Source organism: Bradysia coprophila, unplaced genomic scaffold (genome assembly GCF_014529535.1).
Source record: "Bradysia coprophila strain Holo2 unplaced genomic scaffold, BU_Bcop_v1 contig_24, whole genome shotgun sequence".
Classification (NCBI taxonomy): domain Eukaryota; kingdom Metazoa; phylum Arthropoda; class Insecta; order Diptera; family Sciaridae; genus Bradysia; species Bradysia coprophila.
This window is the reverse complement of record NW_023503501.1, coordinates 177644-195304: the sequence shown is the minus strand read 5'-3', so window position 1 is coordinate 195304 and position 17661 is coordinate 177644. Positions and strand designations below refer to the sequence as shown.

At 36.7% G+C, this 17661-nt stretch overlaps 2 protein-coding genes across 3 annotated transcripts; one reads left to right on the top strand and one right to left on the bottom strand.

Annotated features, from left to right (window-relative positions):
- Positions 1–816: 816 nt before the first annotated feature.
- On the bottom strand, positions 817–4936 carry LOC119077593. 2 transcript variants are annotated; one of them, XM_037184800.1, is made up of 4 exons: positions 4716–4936; positions 3354–4336; positions 2875–3297; positions 817–2818 (listed from the first exon to the last, which is right to left on the bottom strand). In XM_037184800.1, exons 2-4 carry the CDS (start codon positions 4218–4220, stop codon positions 905–907), a joined length of 3204 nt encoding a protein of 1067 aa, XP_037040695.1. In that variant the 5' UTR covers positions 4221–4336; positions 4716–4936; the 3' UTR covers positions 817–904. The 2 variants fall into 2 exon arrangements, with proteins under 2 accessions (XP_037040695.1, XP_037040696.1); XM_037184801.1 differs by having other exon boundaries at positions 2875–3081; positions 3561–4336.
- A 2840-nt stretch (positions 4937–7776) lies between these two features.
- Positions 7777–13049, top strand: LOC119077592 (protein disconnected). The gene is made up of 2 exons (XM_037184799.1): positions 7777–8188; positions 11639–13049. Exon 2 carries the CDS (start codon positions 11723–11725, stop codon positions 13019–13021), a length of 1299 nt encoding a protein of 432 aa, XP_037040694.1. The 5' UTR covers positions 7777–8188; positions 11639–11722; the 3' UTR covers positions 13022–13049.
- Positions 13050–17661: the final 4612 nt, after the last annotated feature.

Genomic DNA, 17661 nt, shown 5'->3' with positions numbered 1-17661 from the left:
TTTCATGCCTAAATTTCACTGCCTTCCACTATATTGCACAGATAGGATTTTTGATTTTTGTGGAGTGAGGCTGTGAACACTGAATAATTTCTCTGGCATCTCTGAGATGAAACCGTTACTGTTGACTGGCGCCAATAGCTTAATAATTTAGCTTGAAAATGAAATGACAATATTGTTGGTGATGAGTTGTTTGTGATGGAGACTCTCCTTCTGTCCTTTACCGACTACTACTTAAGTGTTTGAGTATTTTTTGCTACTAGACTATGACCGGAAAGGCAAATGAATTAAAACCAAAAAAGAGTCTCGATATGTTCAACATTGTTAACATGAACGCCAGTCAATGATGGTAGTGATGGTTTTATCTCACACATGCCAGAGAAATCATTCAGAGTTGCATGCAACCTCTTTACACTAACACAAAAATCGAGAATCCTATCGGAGCCCTAGGAAAACACATTTTTTTAAAGTTTCTTCTACAAAAGATTCTCTGGACGGTCAGGTTGGACTCTGCGTGCATCCTTGGGTCAGATGTTTAAGTGAAAAAATAAAAGAGAAAACACGACCCACCCTATTATGTGTGCTTATACACATTCTATACACACACTTACGTTTTAATGTGGATCGAATCTCTGTGGCGCCAGTTATTGAACGTACGTTAATTTCTGAATAATTTATTCTTGATAAATGGATCGTGTTAAGGGCATAAATTGGACGTAGAAAAATGTAATAAAAGGTCCATATGCGACTGTTGCGTTCGGGAAATGTACTTATAACAGCAAGTTGCATTTTAGCCGTGATGGAACAAAATACCAATTCGAACACTTTACAAAAATGTTTTATTTTCACAAAATAAAGTCTTAGAAAGATCACAATGATCACAGATTGTTGGTTTTTCCTTCTTGTATTAGTTACGGCTGATATTCTTATTCAGACGTTCGACGCTGACGTTATTCTGTTGGAGAACTCTCATATATTTGTCCCAGTTCGGTGGAAGAACTTGTGATGGCTTCGGAGGAAGTTGCGATGGGTTCTGCGGAACTTTGAACACAGAAACATTATTTCGTTTAAGGAACAGTACGCACTCCGCAAAAGATGGATCTCCCGAGTTTTGTCCATCTCGACTGACACCAGCAACTGCAGCACAATTTTTAACATCGGTACGCGGTGTAGCAATGTTGGCTGAAGTGGAACTGGCCGAAATATTTTTCATGTTCGTTTGAGCTGGTTTCTGCACCTTTTGTACTTTAGCTGGAACGTGTGGTGATAAGTGTTCCGTATGCGTTCGTTTTAGCGATGCGACACCGGTTGTTGTCGAATTCGCTCCAGTTTCATTTGACACGGATGACTTGAAACGCTGTAAATTTTCCGTTCTCTTTCGTTTTGCCGGATTGATCTGATTCGGCGTGACTTCATTAGTCACTCGCAGCTTCAAGGACGATTTCGAGGCCATTTGGATGTTGGATGTTTTCTGATCGAAAATCATCTGATCAGGGTTGATGCGAGCAGCATTCGAAGGTGTTTGAATTATTGTACCGACCGGTAGCGCCAGATCGATCAGTTCATTCGATTGAATGTGAATTTTGTTGTTTCGGTTGTAGGATCGCTTTTGACCTTTCACAGAGGAGTTGGGTCTAGATGCTGTTGGTCGCAAAGGATTCGGCATTGGAACGGCATTCGGTTTTTCCAATAATGGCATTATGTCTGCTGATATCGCAGACGCTGGTGGTGGTAGTGATGATGTTGTTTCAACCGATGGATCTGGTGGAACTGAAATAAGTATTTCATTCACATCGCTCTGTGATGCAGCCGGAGTGTTTACATCCGATAGACCAGCCGGAGTGCTTACAGCCGATAGATATTTGTCTTCCAAACTTTGTGTTGGCCAAATAGTTGGTTGTTCAATCAGCACATTACTGCTGTTCGATGAAACGATGAATTCCGCTGGTGAGACTGGTGGCGTTGTAAATTCTAGAAACAGTTTACTGTAACGATGATCACGTAGAGCTGGATTGTTCCATAGATCACTTTGCGATGTAACCGGAGCTTTCATCGAATCAACCATGTTCTGTGGACTTTCAGGTGGCGAAACCCTTTTTTCCTCAATCAAAACATTCTCGATGTTCGTTTGTTGGATAAGTGGTTCTGGTGAGACGTGTGCAGTTGGACATTTTTCCTCTCCGATCGGTTTATCGTTAGAATATTCCGATAGAGCTGATTCTGAAATAATTATTTCATTCAATGCATCACTGAGAGGTGCAGCCGGAACACTTATCGAGTCATCGAGATGTTGTGGACTTTGCGGTTTCTCCTCAATCGACACATTCCTGATGTCCGTTGTAGGATCGATGCATTTCGATGACTGCATATGCGCCTGTTGTTCAATTGCTGGTGTGGTTTGCAGTGATTCGGTGATCTCGATTTCGGATTCATTTACAGCTGGTATTGGTTTCGATTCAATGCTCAAACGCAATTCAGAGGTGGCCAGTGGATGTTGTTCATTCGAGCTGACAACTGTTTCGCTCAATACTTCTGGTGAATAACGCGTTTGAAATAATGGCCTGTTCGACCATACGTTTGGGTTTGTAATCAAGATACTTCGTTTGATATCCAACGGTCTATCCTTGTTCTTTAATAACTTTCGCGCTAATGACAACGAGTCGAATGAGTCACCAGGTTCTGATTCATTTGGAGATGATGTCAAGTCTGCGTTCAGTTGTAACATTTCGTCATTTTCACCTTGAATAGGAGCCGTTTCCAGTTCTCGTGATGAAGTCAACGTTGTGCATTGGCGAGATACTCCATCACCTGTTTCGTTCCACTGTAAATTAAAATTAAATTTACTTCCTGAATGGTACTGATTTTGAATGAAATTACCTCTTCGCTCGTTGGCTGCAGTGCGTCAACCGGGGTAATCAATGACATTTCGTAGCCTTGTTCGTACCATGGAGTAGTGGACAGTGCAAATAGGTCCTTTGAATTAACAGCTGTTTCGGTCAACATTTCTGGAGAGTAGCGCGTTTGATACATTGGCCATTTCGACCGCATTTTTGAGTTTGCCACTGCCATACGTTGTTTGGATTCCTCACGTCTTCCCTTTTCAGCTTTCTTCAATAACTTTCGTGCTAATGACAACGAGTCGAATGAGTCACCAGGTTCTGATTCATTTGGAGATAATGTCAAGTCTCCGTTCAGTTGTAACATTTCGTCATTTTCACCTTGAACTGGAGCCGTTTCCAGTTCTCGTGATGAAGTCAACGTTGTGCATTGGCGAGACACTCCATCACCTGTTTCGTTCCACTGTAAATTAAAATTAAATTTACCTCCTGAATGGTACTGATTTTGAATGAAATTACCTCTTCGCTCGTTGGCTGCAGTGCGTCAACCGGGGTAATCAATGACATTTCGTAGCCTTGTTCGTACCATGGAGTAGTGGACAGTGCAAATAGGTCCTTTGAATTAACAGCTGTTTCGGTCAACACTTCTGGAGAGTAGCGCGTTTGATACATTGGCCATTTCGACCGCATTTTTGAGTTTGCCACTGCCATACGTTGTTTGGATTCCTCACGTCTTTCCTTTTCAGCTTTCTTCAATAACTTTCGTGCTAATGACGTCGGGCCATATGGTCCGCTAAATAACTCGTCGAAAGTTTTGTCAGAGTCAAAACTCTCTGAGGAACTTCCGATCGTCGAAGCAAATTGATCGCCGTAGCCTGTTTTGTTCCCATATATTCTCTCAAAACCTGCTAAACTTGGTACGGCTTCAGAATAATGCAATTGCATTTTTGCCTGCGATCGTCCGTTTTGCTTTGGAATGAACGTTCGTCGGTTGGATTGCAATTGCTCCTCATAGGCTGATCTTGATCCAATTGTTGTCGCATTCCATTTAGAAGCGATTAATGTAGCAGCACTTCGGCCCTGGGTGGCATTAGACTTTTGACGAAATGGAGAGACGGATTTGACGGATGCCACATCAGGTTCTGCTTGAAAATACCCATGTTGCCAGTTTGTCTGGGATCGTGATCGCTCCTTTTCCGTCAGCACACAACTGTTATTTTGCGATGATGACGACGCTTCACACGATGACGATAATTCTTCTTCCATTGACTCATCTGAGTCGTCTCGCTGAAATTCCATCTCAGAAAAATATCCGCTGGTCGTCGATGATTGATCTATGTCAGGTGATTGTGAATCCGGCGCAGATGCACTTTCCGATCTTTGCATCTTAATCGCAGGTTTAACGTTTTTGTACACACAATGATTTCCCTTGGTCAGTTGCTTTTTGTGTTAATTTTGGTTAAATTCCGCAAAGCGGAAAATCTATTGTCGATAGCTTGTATCTGAAAAAAAAGGTTTTGCGTTAAACGTCATTGCTTTTCCAAGGGCCATTTAGCGCTTACATCGCAACAGAAAATTCGAATTCGATGCAAAATTAGTACGATTAGTACCCTCAGTCTCAGACAAAAATGTTGCGCAATATGCCGCGGTTGTATGAATAGAATGCAAAGCACCTAGCGCTTTGAAGAAAGCCTTCATCGCAATAATAGGTATCTGGAGCCTCGTCTGGAGCTCAGAAACGACCATTTTGTCATATTACGAGGCTCACATGCCTTATCACACTACTTTACGATCTTATTTTGACTGATAACTTTCTGGAGTCTCCGGTTGTACAACCTAACCTCAAAAAAGTAATTGTGTGAATTCCACTTTCGATCTTACCTTTTTTCTAATTGACTTCTTCAGCAAAAGCTTAGAATGTCTTTCGACAGTTACAAGAACATGAAGTAAATAGTTTTTATCAAAATACAGTTGAACACTTGAATTAACAGTAAATAGAGCGATTATAGGACGATATTACAATGACAACGCCACTTTACAAAATGATTTGGCTTTCGTTTTTTGATTCATTGTGTCGTGCCGGTTTTGACAACTTGAAATATTTGCATCGGTGTGGGTGTGTATTAGTTTATTATGCTCAATTACCAGAGGCGTGAAAGAAAGCATATTCTGTTACAGATGAGTTAACGGCAGCGATGCGAAATAGATGTTCATGCAACTCAGCATCATAATGTTCTATTCGAAAACTGCGAACTTAAGATGTCTCTGTTGCATAAATTGAACCTAATAAAGTATACTTTGCAGTCGATGGCATAAATAACATCTAGTGACAAAACAGAACTCTATTTCGCAATTTGTTGGATAAATACCTGTTATATAATGAACTATGTATGCATCTGGAGAGATCAGAGAGATCAACATCACACCAGAGAAAATAAAAAGTTCCAAACAAGGACGTAATCTTCTATTTACTTTTCATTCTAAAATTGTACATCATAAAGCACGGCAGAGTAAAATAAACGTTACTCTGCCGTGCACAAAGGCTTCGAGAATTTTTCTCCCAGCAGTTATTTACACGAAACAGGGACGAAAATGGGCAAGGATGTAAACTTTGGGGAGGTCATGCAGATGCAGATTCTCGTCGCCGTGACGGTGTGGTGATTTTTTTTATATGTAAAATCTTTAGAAGTGGCGTTATCTAATAAAATGGCGACCTGAGTGACCCCAAAGTTTACAGCCTTGGAAAATGAAGACAGTTTAAAAAAAAATCTCAGGTTTTCCATCTGAGGGATTCTTTTGAATTTCGACTGACCAAAATCGGCGCTATTTATTCCAGGACTTTTTTATATATGCCTAGTTAGGCCTTGGTGCCTAGGCCCCAAAACCAGTCTCAGATATTTTTGATCTTCCAAACTTGGCTGGTTGTAAGTGGCCGAAAGTCGAAAAATTAGGTTTCTTAGTCCGGATTTCATTTCCGTAAGGTGGTGAGGACACGGGCGTGTATGGGTTCGTTGGAAAGCTGAGGTCGAGTACTCCTGGGGCAAATATTAACTTCATAAAATTTGATGATAAACGGCAGAAAATATGACTTCCGGAAAATTTCTCAGAAATTTCTCCTCCGCTACATACAAAGTTTGACATTCGACCATACCTTGTGTTGACGTTCATTGGTTCGCATATAATATTATGCTGAGTGGCATAAATAACAAGGGATAAAAAATTGAAAACTACAGTTTTCGTGTAAATTTTGTTGAACCGAGGCGAAGCCGAGGTCAGTAAACATACGAAAACCTTGTCTTTTCATAATTATTACGAGTTATGTAATGGATTTTACGTGTTACGGCATGTTTCATTTTCGTTTACATTGCCTAATCACGTAAAGCATTGTACTTACGAGGTTCCAAGTTGTTATTTGACACCCCACTTATCAAATACCCAACTTGGAAACTCGGAAGTGATATACTATTACATGCTGATGGCGAAGAAAGAAGTAAATAGATTAATAAAAATTTAATTTTGTTCCTTTTTGAGCTATATTCAAAATTAATTTTCCCAAATTAGAATATTTTGTCAATACATAATTAAGAATGGTGATGTCGCAGCTAACTTAGCAACGTTGTGTGACTTATGAAAGTTTCTATTATCAGTGTAATGTGGATGTTACGTCCTAGCATAGCACTGCTCCTAGCACGAAGAGAAACAGAAATTCGATTTTTATTATGCATACAATTTTGAACTTAGGTTGTCCATTCCATTCGGTAGTATATTTTTGCATATAATTTCAATAAAATGTAATAAAACCTTGGGTGCTGGAGAAATCATCATTGAAATTATTTAACTTTTTTCCACAATTCAATATTCGAATCGAAAATATATGGACAGTCGTATATAGCCGTGCCATATTTATAGAACAGATGTGTTTGCTGCATTTTTGATCGACTCAAAGAAAAACCATTTACGGACTACATAACAACGTTTATGAAAAAACAGAATTTCGCATGTTCTGTGTCAATTTCTTAATTTTACCAATTTTTTCTTTTTGTGTCGACGCAAGGTAGATATCAAATTGGAGCTTCCTTTCTACAAATAATTTACATTTTTACCTGATATATCACCATCTGCTCAGCGCTCATCCTGCGCCCAAGGATAAATAAGAATTTATATTTTTGAGTGTTACATCTTTTATAACACTTATTGTATTTTATACTATATAATACGCCAGTACGTTACGTATATATACATTCTATTATACATAATGTAATCATTTTATTGTGAATATACTTATATATCTGAATAATATCATCACAATTGTCTATATAGTGTGTATATATATCCATGTATACTATCCAAGCACACATCATTTGGATAAATATATAAAGTCTCAACTCACATAAAATATACACATTTTGTCGCCTTTGTCGTTTTGTATCGGATTCTTTTCTGGCCATCTCATTTTTGCATTAGCTATTTGTCATCGGTTTGTTGCATTTTAAAAGGAGGAGTCACATCGAAAACTATATGCGAACGACGGTGTATGTTATATTCACTTCATAGAAGTCGTTTGTCGTGAAAAAGGTGTCATTTTGGTCCCTCCCTTCTCTTCGTCGCTGTTATTTTAAATGCTACGAGAGAGTGTCGTTTTTATGGAATCAGTGGACGATATTGTAATATTACACGTTTTCTTTCTGATACAATACAGTCAACGATAGAACTAATCCGTGATTATGTGTGTGCGTGTTGTGTATGCTTCAATTCTCTTGTACACCAATTTTCTTCAAGCTCCGGATGGAGAGAATGTTGTTAAGTTTTGTTCAAAATGTTGTATGACTTGAATCATGTTGCATGGTTTTGTTGCTGACTTGTAAGCAATTTTCTACTCTTGCTTCTTCTTTAGCTCTCTTTTCGGTGTCGTGTAGATGTTTTTTTTTTCTGAATATGTTTCTGGTATTGCTGTGCGCACTTGTTCTAGTCAGTGGAGCGATTCATGCATTTAGTTGTATAAGACTGTTTGGACAGCTACGTTGTATTGAATTGTGTCATTTTTTGTCGTTGTGATATCTGAAAATAAATTAGAAACAAACTGGGAAGAATAAACACTTTGCTGTTCTGTAATTGGAAGACAAAATTTACAGACTTAGGTCTTTGAAGTGAAGAATTTTTTTGAACATTAATTTTATGCGATTGAATATTGATTTGGGCCACAAATTTATTTTTTTTTATTTCTTATAAAAGACATTGAACATTAAATTTAATTGTGAGTGAAGTGAATGGAATCTTTTGAATTTACCTTCAATTTATAATGCCATTTGAACTTTGTGAATGAAGATGGAACTTTGTTTCTGAGAGAAGTGAATGTAAGTAATGTTTGTAATGTTTCTTGTTTCTCGTAAAAATAAATAACCTCGTCAATTGAGGAAGTTACGTGAGTTTTTAGCAAAGTAATTGTTATCCTTGGTGTCAGTTGGTTTTTTTTAGAAAATTACAATTTAGGTTAAAATTGTCATATTTGATCGGTTCGTCATTTTCATTTTTTATTTTATTATTTTTGAACTGAAGACACTCAGGTCTCGTAAATTAATAAATATTTCAATAAATCGTTTGATGTATTCGTTGCTATAAACCTGTCCAGATTTTATATTAGGTAAAGACTTATGTAAACTTAAGTGTTGGTAGTATTTTTCTTACGATCTCGTAATAGTTGATTGTGTAGTGGCTGTAAAAAAATGTGACTAAAAATAGATTATTTTTCATTCGCTTATTCGATTCGAAAATTTTTGGTCAATTCGATCTTAGAACATTTTCTGTAAAAAACAAAGTTTTACATCGAGAGTCAGACGGCCCGAATTTAATTCTCGTTTCGGTGTTTTGTGACCACTACAGAACTACATTCAAATTAGAACAGATTTGTTGTTGTAGGATTTCTAAATTTCTAAAAATTTCGAACAGGAAGGAATTCTGAAGAACAGACGAATAGTAAATCTTCAGGACAGAAAAATCTATTACTTGATTCGTTTGATAGAATTCGACAGTTTCAAATAAAATATTTTACTTCATTCGCTTTAACATGTATTTTGCTACAGCTAGAGTTCATTTGTTGTAACAGACATAGCTGGCTATTAGAGGCCATCAATTTGTTAATCCATATAGCTCCATCCACGATCTAAATAGCGACCGTTAAAACAATCAAGTGCAGCTAAATTTTAAAGTTTTATTACTAAGAAAATATAAGATTTTACATTGTTAAACCTATTGTATGGTCAGATAAACACCTACACCGATGTTCTGTGGGTGCAAATTAATTAGAACTGCTAAGGCTTCTCTTCCATTACACATTCAAAACTTTACTCGAAAGTGTTTTTAACTGCTACTTGCACAAATTCGATTGTAAAGTTAAAGTAAAAAAAAAAATCAACGGTTAGGCGTTGAAATATTACGAGCCTGTAAAAGCATTCTTAAATAAACAATTCTTCTCTAAATATAGTAACACTTCATCCAATTATTGCTAGGGGGTATGTAACTCTGTTACACTAAATATGTGTCTGTATGGATACATTATCTCTGTACCGCCCAATATTCAGGCTTTAACATCCATCACTTCATCGTCATATATAGTTTATGCTGATGATTGAATTAATGTTGTTCGTTTCAATTCCAGTTCACCTCTCTGTTCACCTTTAATTTCCATTACATTATAGAACCATTTGCGCTATAATCACTTCGATTAGTCCTGATTTAATTCCGTGAATTTCAATTTCTAATAAATATTCATTGGCAATACGTGAATTCGCGTGAATACTTTCTCACTCTCATGGTAGCGCTTGTAATGAATATTTTATGCGACAATGAATGGATGCAATTAAATTGGGGTGTAAATGATGTGTTTTGGTGTATATAACCAGCCACAGTGTTATTAGTTATATACACTGGCATTAAATGTACCTTCGGCTGTACCAATCAAGTTGTTACGCTAAATTTGGCGCACATATCAGGAATTGCACCTGTTCGGTGTGAAGGAAAACATCCAGAATGTCTATGCGAATGTTGTGTTGTGTCAGAAGCAATACAAGGCGTTCTTATTAGTCACACTATGTAATAGCAAAATTTTGGTTGTTTCATTCTCTTGTTTCGAATGGAATTACCTCATAAGTTAGGTCATCGACGTTTAAGCACTTCATGTGCAAAATTTCAGTTGTTGGCAGTTGCCATAAAATGAGCGATAAGTGCGTGCAGAATTTAGTAGGACTTCATTGCTAATAGTTTTAATGTTTTGTTGATGTATCCAGAGATATGGTCAAAACGCAGATAGACTTATGCGTAACAAGACCTGTGGTTTAAGTTAGAAAGTCTAGAGTCATGAATTGGTTTGATATCAAGCTAATCTAGTTCCAAGCTAATCTAGCGAAAGACTTCAACCACTTCAACCTGTGGTAATAAAAAACAGTTTTAGTGAGATACTCTGTATACTTTTACAGACTTCTTTAGCTTGGAACTGTCGAGGTGTTTTACCATCCTATCGAAATAAAGGACACATTCGTCGCGATGACATGTCACATTCAAAATGGTACAAAAAAAAAATTGACTTAAGTCATCGCAACAATGGTAAAACCAATTCGTATAGGATAATTTTCGTTGTAATGACATCGATGAAAAAAAAAACCGTATCAGACAATGCCGCAAGCCAAAGCGTGACAATGTTGTACCACGTAATACGATTAAATATATCGTAAAACAAAATTAAATAAATTAAATACAATGTGTGTAGCCGAGAAAGACAAACCTAAAAATCTTTGGAGGCGCTAAAGAAAACCGGTTTTAAATTAAATAAAATTAAAAAAAAAAGTTGTTTCTCGAATTTGGTTGTTGTTGTTGCTGGTAATAGACTAATATAATATAAATTTTGTATTATGGTACTGAAATGCGCGGTTGAAAGCTGCTTATCATCATAACTATGATGCATTATAGAAATTTGAATAGACAAGTGATGTATTATGATCGACCAAAAAAAAAATAACATCAAGAAATAGAACACACACAAAAAAACGAAACAACGACTAGACCTGTAATTATACAGCTATACGGTCCGGTATAACTTCATTCTTAAACATTAAATAATAGATTTGATAATGTGTCTTAACGTTTTTGATCATTTTTCCACAACGATCATTAATCAAAAAAAAGATTTTTTTTGTCTTCACTCGATTGCATATGGTTTACAATTTTCCTCTCAACAGGGATGCCGGAGCTATTAAATATAAAAACCATTTTAAATCATGAGCGAAAAAAAACTTTATTTATAAACGTCTTTTGATTAATTTTCTACTTTGGGAAACTATGTGAAGAGTGTGACTCTGCTCTGTTATCTGGACATTTTGTTTAGTTTGCTGAATGTAGATTCAATTAGCGGTGTTAGGACTATCTAAATCTATGAAATATTAGAGCCACATAACACTCCACAATTACCTGTACTGAGAATTTAAACTGAGATATAGTACCTAGGGCCCACGAACATAAACAGACTTATTTTTGGGAATTTTAACTCCGAAAATTCATAATAATTCTAAAATTATTTTCCGGAACTTTTCCGAACATTTCGGATTTTTTTTTTGAACTTTTTCCGAATTTTTTGATACTCTCCGAATTTTTCGGAACTTATTCCGAATTTTTCGGAATTCTTTCCGAATTTTCAAAAATAAAATTTTTAAAAATAAGCCCTGCCCACATATATACTTGGATCTCCGGTTTCTTTGTAATCGACCCACAAACAGCCAGACACCTTTTCTAACTTTTCTTTTCTTTTGTTTCAGATACAAAATCTTCATCTACAAAACACCTGCAAACGCTGAACGTAAAACACCACAAACCAATCGTTGACAAAACCATCCAGCAAAATGCAACTTTTCGATTTCCGCAAACTCGGTGCATCGATGGAATCAAATGCCAAAAGCATGGAAAATATTCAGCAAAGCTACCAACACATCTCCGATTTCCTATCATCAAACCAACCCCAACCGCCACGCGAACGACTCACTCCACCGCCCGAAAAACGATCACCACAACCGCAACTGAAAAAGTTCCGTGGATTTATTCCGTCTGATTTCGGAATTGTTTACATTGATCCAGCATCGGGAAAGAAACGGGTTCAGTGTAACGTCTGCTTCAAGACATTCTGTGACAAGGGCGCATTGAAAATCCATTTCTCGGCGGTGCATTTAAAGGAAATGCATAAATGTACGGTCGATGGTTGTATTATGATGTTTAGTTCACGTCGATCGCGCAATCGTCACAGTGCGAATCCGAATCCTAAATTACATTCACCGTATCTGCGTCGCAAAATTTCCACATATGACGGACGTAGTCTACGATATCCCACATTTAATGGTCCGATCGTACCGAACAATCATTTCCCTAACGGTAAATTCAATAACTTCAATCCAAGTATGATGGCCGCACGAGAAAACATTCAGGGACGCGAGAGCTACTTCCAGCACTTGGAGAAGCAGCAACAATATTTGAACTCGTCACAAAATCACAGGGAAACATTGCGATCACCCATTCGAGACCAATTGGAATTCGATCGAAAGTCGTTCGACAGCAAATCGATGAGTCCCACATTGTCATTAATGTCCAGTCCACCACCGTCACCACAGCAAAGTGCAACTAGCGAGCCATGTGAAGAACAAACGTTGAACAATCTAATGAGCTACTCGAAAAGCATAGGAATGAAACGAAAACGAAAAAGCGAAAATCCCATTCGGTATGAAGCAGTGCAAAGTCCCATGAGTCAAGATCAAAACGAACCGCTGGCGGTTATCAGTAGAAAAATGAGAGAATTTGAAGAAAGTATTAGAAGGATGACCAACACCTTGCCAGTATACCCGGAAGTGTCTGAACGATTTGTTAATACGCCAGTAGAAGAGGATCAGATGGAAACAGCATCGACGCGTGACGACGAAGTGCTAGATTTGTCGATCAAAAACAAAGCCAAGCCAACGAAAAACGATGCCGTAGAGAATGATGACAGTGCACTGCACCAACAGCAATCGGTTCCGTGGAAACTGCCAGAGCCAAGCAACGGAATACAGTATGCCGAATTATCCAACTGGTTAATGAATGCAGTACGTCAGACACAAATTAATTCGTTCATTTGCAATCAATTGAAATTACCCCAGTCGATAGCAGCCAGATGATCGGTAGATGAATTAAGTTAAAATGATAGATCAACGGAAAAACAAAAGTTAGTTTAAGTTTAAGTAACTCGAATTAAGTGTGTATATCGTCTCTGTACCATTCGTATTAAATCGACTATCAAAATCAAATGAAAAATGAAATGAACACGTTTCTGAATAGCTCCTATTTATATGTTAATGTTTCCTTTGAAATATCGAATTAATCAATCAATGTGTAATGCTTTAATTAGTGCAATTATTAACTTGTATATATCATCGTTATATTATTTGTAAAATTAATTTTTTTTAAGAAGTATGAAACAAATAAACTTAAAAAATTACAATAAATCGTTTCGTTTGCTTGTTGAACGCAATTAATATGGCCCGGACTTAAAAATACCTATTGGTCAGTTCTGCCGTAACACATAAAAGCGTGTTATCACGAAAGACTTAAGGTTGTTATGTGTTGCACCGTGGAGTTCATTAAATTACGACAAGATCACACCACCGTCTCCTAACATCATAACGAGTCATAACAGAAGCCAATTAGTCTATAGTCTTTTTTACGTTACGATTTTCGCAACGGACCAAAAGCAACGGTAGGGCTACCCACAGCGCGAAGCTATTAACCTAATTTCAGGTAACCAAAACAAATCCTCCTTTTACAAATTTATTCAGGCACAACAGCAGAGACAGTAAACACAAATTCTCCTTTCACAAATTTAGGCGTGGGGTAATTTGGCACACTGAGCTAAAATAACGCATTTTTCAACTACGTAATAGGTGAACTCGCACACGATTTTTCGATACTAAAATTTTGTAAAAGGAGTCATTAAGTCGATGACATGGCTAAAAAGCATTTGCAGCAATAAACTTGTGTGTGCGAGTTCACCTTTTACGTAGTTTAAAAGTGCGTTCTTTTGGCACCGTGTGCCAGATTATCCGATACCACGTGACATTACTTTCAGAGTTTCAGATTCAGAAAGCGTATACTATAGTGTTTCAGCTAGTACATCTACTGTCATAGTACTTTGAAAGGTTACCTACCTAAACAAATCTAGTCGGTCTTTTCTACAGTTTCATATTTTACTTAAACCTTCACATAGACAAAGTGGAAGAACGCTTGAAAAGCTTTTCTGTCCTTTGAATGAGCTTTTAAGTTATACGATTTTGAACGGAATAGCGATTCGCCCGCAGCGCCAATGCAGTAATTACCAATAATTTTGTTGCGATCTAACGACTTAAAGAATCTTAGAAAGAATGTGTCGGTTAGGTTGATCAGAGCTTTAGAGCTTTAGAGAATTTTAATTCTGAAAATTTCGACAGATCTGATAAAAAAAAACTCTGAAGAATTCCGTAAAGATTCGGATTTTTTTAGGAATTTTTCGGAGTTTTTTTAGAATTTCTCACAATTAAAATTCTCTAAAATAAGCCCAGGGGTCAATTTTGTCGATTTCAAAATCTTCACCCATAACATTTGAATTGGCAGCTTGCACTGATTCCAACACGAATTTTTTTTTATATTTATCTGACGAGAAGACGCCAGTCGCGAAACTTTAAGTTTCCTAATCTGACGTGAAGGCCGTCAACACACAATCAATTGTCTATCCCATCAATCCAAAATTGCTCGTGTGTTTTCAGCCTAACAAACAGTAACAAGCTTTTGCTGGACATCGACTTCCAGTCAAAAATTTAATTAATTAATTTCAATCTTAATTTTCACATACAGCGTTCTTTGATCCAAACGTATCAGAGCTAATTTCTGGGATTTTTGATTCTGAAAATTCCGAATAATTCAAAGAAAAAAAAAATCCGACTTTTTACTCATCTTGATAGTAAATAACAAACAGGCGCCAGATATTCAAAAATGTTTTATAACAAAAAATCCAAAGATAAATTCGTTTTCACAAGCTACATTTAGAAAATTTGATGATTTCCAAATCGACCTCCTATTAATCGCATCCCGTGTTATCATTGACCTTATTTTCTACGTCGATCAACCCAATCTACTCGTGTCGAGTAACACAATTTCCATTTTATTCTTGTAAAGTGGTGAAGCTCTGGGTCGGCACAGTAACGGATAACATAAGTCTTATACCACCCGCTACATTTTCATTGCATTAATCTGATGGAGTATAAGTGTTTCAACATTTCAGAAATTTTCCTGCAATGTCCGCTTATATTAAGTTGAATAAACAAACGAGTTGAATGGTCATATGTTACCAACAACTGCCCCAAAAATATATTCAGGATTTCGCATCTTTAAATTAAAATTTTATGCCATCAAGTCTAGATCAGGTCTAGAGCTCGGACATTCACCACATGATGGAAAACGCATCATAATTGTCGATTTAAACATTGTATTCTTGGCCTACCTGAAAAATATTCAGTTCAATCAATCGAAAAACCTCATTTCTTCATAATTTTTGTGCATCCGACAACTGAAATACGACCTATTTTGCCATGATTTTTCATAAAAAAATGTCAGTTTTTCCCGAACTATATATCGTGCGGGAAAAAACTTCATTTCTTTACGATTTATAGTGCGGGAAAAGAATTACATGAATTTTTCTATGACTATACGATTGATTAAATTTAATATGGTGAATGTGAAGTGTGTATGTTTTCAAGTAAATTGATGTGTTTTGTCTATTTCAGTTGTCCGATGCACAAAACGTTGTTCGTACCTCGACAGGAAATGGATTTTTTCAGCACACGTCCTAATTTTCCTTACTCGCTTCGCTCGTAAGGAAAACTTAGGACTGGTGCTGAAAAAATCGTCATTTCCTGTCTTGCTACGAAAAATACTATTATCTACTGCCTATTCGAGTTTATGGTGTTGTAGTGTCATTGTCGGTTGATTCTGGCTGTACATAGTTTTTTTGGAAAACCCCTAAGTGTTTTAATCCATAAAAATATCAAAGAAATCTGAAATGTTTAATGTGCCGTATCTACGTCGCGATGCGCCATTCCCTTCGATTAAAAATGAACTCTGAACCAATGCTTTTTAATTCGAATTTCAATTGATAGATAAACCTTACTGACTAACTGCGCTTATTGAATTTCAATCTACTAAAATATCAAAAGCACATCTATACACAAACCAACAAACTATCCCAAGAGAATGATATGATAAACGACAATATGTTACCAAATTGCAATTTGATTCGAAACATTCTGAAGCGTCAATATTTCGCTAGAGTATCTATATCAACCCCAAACCTTTCAAACACTTTTCCAATCCAGCGCCCAGGTATATCATACATTATTTTTTATGGGATCATACACATATATGGAACGACTGGCTATGCAGGTGGAAATAAAAGTGGATGGCAGAAGAATAACATCGAACAGTACAGCATATCATTCGTATTATATCTAGTAGACTAGGGATATGAGATGTGTATTTGCTTTTAGTACATTCACTCGATATATATGATTAGGTTTATTGGTATGAAATTGATTTTTACGACCAATCATAGCAATATGAAAAGAAGATAAAAAAAATGGAAAGGAAACCTGTTTGTTTGATTTTATTAAAGTGGTTTTGAGTGCTTTTTTGCCGGATTCTTTTTTATTTGTTGCGCAATGATTTACATTGTATGTCTAACAGTTCCTCAGAGAACTATTTATATTTTGGTTTCCACGAAAGTGCACAACTTCACAAGTAGATAATAGAATAACATAGACGGTGTCTGAGACATCGAAAATATTGTGGCAGAGGGAATGTTAATCTAAAATTGGGTGAGCAGTAAACCAATTCTTACAAGAAGATATTGTAGCAAAAGTCTTTGCATCAATTTCTAAAGATTTGCAAGATTCAGCAGCAAAAAGATAATTTGCAAAGAAATGAAAATCTTTTGTAAACTTTCTGGTTTTTAGTTGTTCTCGGTAAATAAATTGCGTCCAGATGGCGCATCATTCTGCAATCGGCCTTATTGTTCTCCTAACGTTTAAAATGAAAAGCGATACGACAGACTTCTTAACTTGAGGGTCTTAAGTAATGCAACAGCATATAGCAGTTACGACAAAGGCTGCAACGCGACGCATAGCGGAAAAATATCGTCACCAATGACACCTTTTGTGAAAATCGCCAATCGTTCGTTAACGCAATTTTCAAGGTACATGGGCCATATTTAACCGAGTCAGATGTGCGGGGCCATCTGTTGTGTGATAGGCAAAATATTTTGTGAAACACAAGTAAATCATAGTCAACCATTTTAATATAAAGGTCTTATGGGTACCTCCACACATTTGAGAATGTTTTTAATGCTAAAACCCCAATTTACCTCATATCTTTTCCTTTTTCATTGGATTTACAAGGTTTTAAAGGTATGTAGAGTGCAGAAGTAAGTTCATAAAATTCCATTCTTCAGTACTCTGTACTCCACTTCACTCCTAAACCTAGAACTGAAGGAATACAAACACGTCCTTTGGGAAGTTTCGATTTTTTTATTAAATTTAAACAATTTTTGTGGAGACTAGAGATAAGTTCCTCATATTTCATTATTATTGATTACGAGTGCTATGCGACTAATATCACGTCGGTTTTCACTCTGAAATTTGCCGAGGTTGTTTCGTTCTTTCGTCAGTCACAAAATGTTTTTCGGCTTCATAATTTCGGGCATTTTGACTTAGATTGATTTTCAATATTGGAGATT

Coding starts and splice junctions, on each gene's coding strand:
- LOC119077593 (XM_037184800.1), bottom strand. CDS start 4,220: ATGCAAAGATCGGAAAGTGCATCTGCGCCGGATTCACAATCACCTGAC. Junction 3,298..3,353: donor TGCAGCCAACGAGCGAAGAG/GTAATTTCATTC, acceptor TTTAATTTACAG/TGGAACGAAACAGGTGATGG. Junction 2,819..2,874: donor TGCAGCCAACGAGCGAAGAG/GTAATTTCATTC, acceptor TTTAATTTACAG/TGGAACGAAACAGGTGATGG.
- LOC119077592 (XM_037184799.1), top strand. CDS start 11,723: ATGCAACTTTTCGATTTCCGCAAACTCGGTGCATCGATGGAATCAAAT.